This window comes from Camellia sinensis, chromosome 6 (assembly GCF_055761805.1).
Source record: "Camellia sinensis isolate YWXY chromosome 6, ASM5576180v1, whole genome shotgun sequence".
Taxonomy (NCBI): domain Eukaryota; kingdom Viridiplantae; phylum Streptophyta; class Magnoliopsida; order Ericales; family Theaceae; genus Camellia; species Camellia sinensis.
The window spans coordinates 63,679,338-63,684,686 of NC_138966.1; the positions used below are offsets into that span (position 1 = coordinate 63,679,338).

At 36.9% G+C, this 5,349-nt stretch overlaps 1 protein-coding gene across 1 annotated transcript; it reads right to left on the bottom strand.

The window, feature by feature from the left end:
• Positions 1 to 2,039: 2,039 nt before the first annotated feature.
• Positions 2,040 to 2,507, bottom strand: LOC114305656 (uncharacterized). The gene has a single exon (XM_082876128.1). The coding sequence runs from the start codon at positions 2,505 to 2,507 to the stop codon at positions 2,040 to 2,042; it is 468 nt and encodes a 155-aa protein (XP_082732254.1).
• Positions 2,508 to 5,349: the final 2,842 nt, after the last annotated feature.

The following is a 5,349-nucleotide window of genomic DNA, read 5'->3' on the forward strand; positions in this document are numbered from 1 at the left end:
AATGAGGAAATGCAATGTTGATTGAATATCCATTTGTACATTTATTTTCTGTTTAGAAATAACTGCTTTGGGCTATCGGTGGAGGATAGTCGTGATTGTTGTAGACAATGCATGATGATTAGGCAAACGAAAACTAATCAATGGAATGTGTCATGAAATTTGACGATTGATAGAATACATTAACTACATGTATTGAGTGATTGTATATAGAACCAATGTGTTTGTATACGTTATGTGTAGAGGAGGAGATAGGGGATGTACTCCGTGGTTTAGGGGAAGATGAGGGATGTACCTCTAAACCGGATAGTGTTGGGAGAATATAGGGGATGAACTCCGTAGATACAGCTCATATGCTTGTCTAGTAAAGTGAAGATAGAGCTCATATGCTTATCTTTGTGAAGTGTGGATATAACTTATATGCTTATCTGTGGATATTGTTGTTATACATATCTGTTGTAGAATGTGGATATAGCTTATTTGCTTATCTGAGAATGTGGATATTGTTGTTATACATATCTGTTGAGAATGTGGCTAGTGCTTATATGCCTATCCGTTGAAAAAGGGAAAATGAAAAGTAACTTGGACTCATTAGTCGTATGACATAAATATGTGATTTATGTGAATGTATCAGTGTTGGCTATCTATCAATTGCTAATCTTTTAGTCATTGTTCATGGTTGGTTTAGTGTATTTCTACTGGGCTGTGGCTCACCCTATATGGGGATATCATTTTCAGGTACAGGTAGCATGCCACCTCCAAGGACATAGCTTGGGAGGCTAGAGGCGGACATACTTTTGTCGTTATCTTTTGATGTATTACATGTAATTTCAAGCCAAGGGCTTTATGTGTAAACGAGTTAGAACTCTTTTGTTGTAATCAAGTGTTAACTTGGAAAGCTGTAAGCCTGTAAGGCATTTTGCTTTTGTTATTAACATGTAATACCTTTGTATGAAACTCTGATGTATAAAAGAATGTGGTTATTTTAATATGTCTTATTTGATGGGTTTAATGTTATTATTTTGAGGACGTTACATCAGACCAACCCAGAAACCAACATCCAGCAACTGAAGACATGAGACTAAACCAGAGAGCAGACCAACAGATCAGATTCAGAACAAAACTGAAGCCTTCCAAACCCATCTGAATTCATAACAAAACATCTAACTCAACTCCTTTGCCTATCAACTGAACCCTACCAGATCCAGCTCAAAACAGATTCAGGAACATCAACACAGTACAACAGAACATCAGAAGACAGCAAAAACCAGAACTTGTGCCGCAATTAACACACAGCCTTCCAAATCTGTCAAGGTAGAATAGAGCAGCAAAGCACAGAGCAGAACAACACAACAAGCACAACTCCACCACTGCCAGCCAATCCACAAGTGATTACCTGGCACACAATCCAACCTTCTAGCATAGAATCTTCCTAACATGCTGCAAATTTGACACCAGCTCCTGAACTAAGTAGAAACTATCCCTTGACTCAGCCTTAAACCATAAGATGACTCTTGTCTTAATCAGTTCCAACAACTCCACCATCAAAGGTTGTTTCCCATTAAACACACACTCATTCCTCATCTTCTAAACAGGCCATAGAGTGGCCAATGGGATGACCTTCCAGATTATGCCTTCAACTTTTCTCCATTTAAACCCTCTCCACCAATCTAGCAAACCTACAACACTTTGAGGTGAAACCCATTGCATCCCCCACCACTTTATTAGATTTGACCATACTTGCCAAACAATAGGACATAATAGCATAACATGGTTCAAAGATTCTAATTCCTCATTACAAAAAACACAATCAGACCTGGTATTTTGATCCAGTAGCCCTAAGCTTTGAAGATATGCTCTTGATTTGATTCTACCTTTCCAAACAAGCCAGCAAAAAAATTTAACCTTTGGTGGTGACACGTTCTTCCAAATAAGCTCAGTGGCTGGTAAAACCTGCCCAAAAGTAAGTTTATTGTAAGCAGCAGCAGTGCTGAACAACCCATTTGAAGAGGCCTTCCAAACCAAGGCATCAGCTTTCTCAGTCAAACATGGGTATTGATGTTTAACTTATCCATGAGTCTTACAACTTCAAGTTCCTCCCAAGCCCTTAATCTCCCCCTAAACTTCAGGTCCCACCTTGCTGTGATTCTTTTTCTTTCAACCAGATGAGGCAGAGGAACCTCTTTCTCCAACGACAACTCAAATAGCCTTGGATATTCCTCCTTGAAACACTTTTCACCCATCCAATGGTCTTCCCAAAATCTGATTCTAGTTCCATTCCCCACTTGAATTTCACAGTTTGCCACATAGAAACTGTAGAGCTGAGTGTTACTAACAGCCGTATTGAGAATATCACCCCAAATTTTCGATCTCTGCTGACCATCCTCAGTGAATAGAAGCCATTTTCCACCAGTGCTTCCATATTTGCTAATTAAGATAGACTTCCACAATGACCTATCTTCGCAACCATATCTCCACCACCATTTAGCTAACAAACAGTCGTTTACCATTCTTAACTTCCTAATGCCCAAACCCCCAGTGTCTTTGCTCTTTGAAACCTTCTCCCATTTGACCAAATGCAACTTCTTTTTTACCGTTGAGCCACCCCCACAAGAATTTGGCCTGGATCCTGTCAAGTAATCTTACTACACTCTCAGGCATTTTAAAAACTGAAAGATAAAAGATGGGTAGAGATGACAACACTGCTTTAACAAGTGTTAATCTGCCTTCAAATGATTGAAGCTTCCTTTTCCAAGAAGCCAATTTAGCCTTGAATTTGTTAATTACAGGCAACCAAGTACTTCTACTCCTTGGACTTGCGCCCAATGGCAACCCAAGATACATAAATGGTAGTTTTTGACACAAACAATTCAGTTGTTTCGCATAAACTTCCCCAACATCCTCACTGACCCCAACCCTGCACAGATGACTTTTATGAAAGTTAATCTTCAGCCCCGATATCACTTCAAAGCACCTCAAAATCCTTTTTATATTTTGAATCTCAAGCTCATCTGCTTCACAAAAAACTATTGTATCATTCGCAAATTGAAGGTGGGTAACATTGATTTCCCTATGTCCAATTGTAACTCCTTTTATGAAACCCAAAGATCTAGCTCTTTGGAAGAGCATATTCAGGCCTTCCGCCAAAATGTTAAAAAGGAAAGGCGACAAGGGGTCCCCTTGTCTAAGACCCTTCTCTGGACTACACTCTGCCGTAGGAGAACCATTAACAAGAATTGAAACCCTTGTTGAGGATAAGCACTCTTTCATCCATCTAGTCCACTTAGCTTGGAAGCCAAACTTAGACATGAAATCCAACAGACAGCCCCAATTAACGGTGTCATAAGCTTTTTCGAAATCCAGTTTAAGGCCCTGTTTGTTTCCAGAGATGGAATGGAGGGGATTGATAGTGAGGGGATTGTTACTAATCCCAAGGTACTAGTAATACTAATCCCAAGGTACTAGTAATCCTAATCCCCTTGCTATAACCCAAAACAAACGGGGCCTAAGAATTATCCCCTTCTTCTTTCTTTTCTTCCACCAATCAATTATCTCATTTGATATCAACACCCCATCCAAAATGTTCCTACCACCTATGAAGGCATATTGAGCTTCACCTATAATTTGAGAAAAAACTCTATTAGCAAGAACTTTAGATAGAATTTTATAAAGAGACCCAATAAGGCTGATAGGCCTATAATCAGCAAGTCCACCAGGATTCTCTATCTTAGGAATTAGTGTTATAAACGAGCTATTAACTCCTTTAGCCAGGCATTCATTAGAGTGGAACTTTTTAAAGAACTTAAGGATATCTCCCTTAAATACATTCCAATATTGCTGGAAACACAACATATTGAAACCATTGGGCCCCGGAGCTTTGTTACCATCACTATCTCTCACTGCTCCCCAAATTTCAACTTCAGAAAAAGGAGCTATCAACCCAGAAAAATTTTCATCCTCTCCAATACGCTTGAATTCACCCATCAACTTGGGCCTAGACTTCCAATCTTCAGCAAATCTACTTTGAAAGTAATTAAGCACTTCTTCCTTTACCCGTTGCGGCTCTTCATGTACCTCCCCATTCACTTCAATTGAGTTCAGCAAATTCCTATCATATCTTTCTTAATCATCAACTAATCATATTATTTAAATATCATTAAATCTAAAAAATGAGTTCAGAAAATGAGCATACATGCCATTTTCTTTATGGTTAAGCTAAAGGAAAAAGCTAAAAAAAAGATAAACTTGATTGAAAAAGTTGAAAGCTAATCTATTTAACAAATAATATCTCGAAGCATATAATCCAGTCAAAAGATACAAATATAAAGATGATACTTTTGTAGGGATAATTATTTAATAGTGTCGAAGTGCCTTGTGGTTTTATGTTTATGGTATTTACTGTAATTTCTCATTAAAAAAATATATATTATATAGATAGTGTCACGTGATATTTTGAGAGTATTAATTTTGTTTTTTTCTTTTCTAGGCTTCGTTTGGGAACAAGTTTTTTTAGATTCTCTCATGTCCCTTTATCTCAAATTTTGACTGCCTCCTATTATTAAATAAACACATGATTGCATGCTGAGCATTGCAGTAAAGTATTGGCTACATGCATTTTCGAAAGCACACATAAAAAAGGCAGCAAGATTAGCCTTTATTTTCTTTCCATCTTTCTTTGGGAAGAGCGTGGGGAAGGAGAAGATAATTCAAGAGACAAAAATACTTCTTATCAGATGACCATGAAGCATTCCAGTAATCGAAAGCAAACACCACAAAGTAATCTATAATGAGTTTGGATGCTAAATTGTGGATGATCTACTAGAGCATCTTTAATATGGTATGGTAAAATATTTGTAAGGTAAAAAATTGGGCAAGACCTTTCTAAAAACCATCTCTAATGGTTAAAGTAAAAAATTTAGTCAGACCTTTCTAAAATCCATCTCAAATGGTTTGTCATTTTTCTTGCCAAATTATAGAATTGTCAAAATTTGGCAAAGCTATTTCTCTTTACTTCTTTTATTCACTACAACAAATAAGAGTTTTAGAAACAGAATGTTTTGGTCTCTAAAAGTGAAAATTTTGTTGCAAAAGACAGTTAGGGACCAATTTCTATCGTTATGAGGATGGTTGCTAAAAGGTCGTCCCGAAAAATAAAAAATAAGGCTTTTAGCGACAAAATTTTGAAAATGTCACTAATAAATAGACTTTTAGGGGCAAAATAATTTGGTCTCAAAATGGTTTATTTTTTGAGACAAAATTTGGTCCCAAAAGGATAATAATTCATCGCTAATATCTAATTTTTGTTGCTAAAAATATAATAACAATACTTTTCACAAAATATATATATATATA

What these genes read in the sequence shown, in the direction of transcription:
- LOC114305656 (XM_082876128.1), bottom strand. Translation starts at nt 2,507, where the DNA reads ATGGTAAACGACTGTTTGTTAGCTAAATGGTGGTGGAGATATGGTTGC.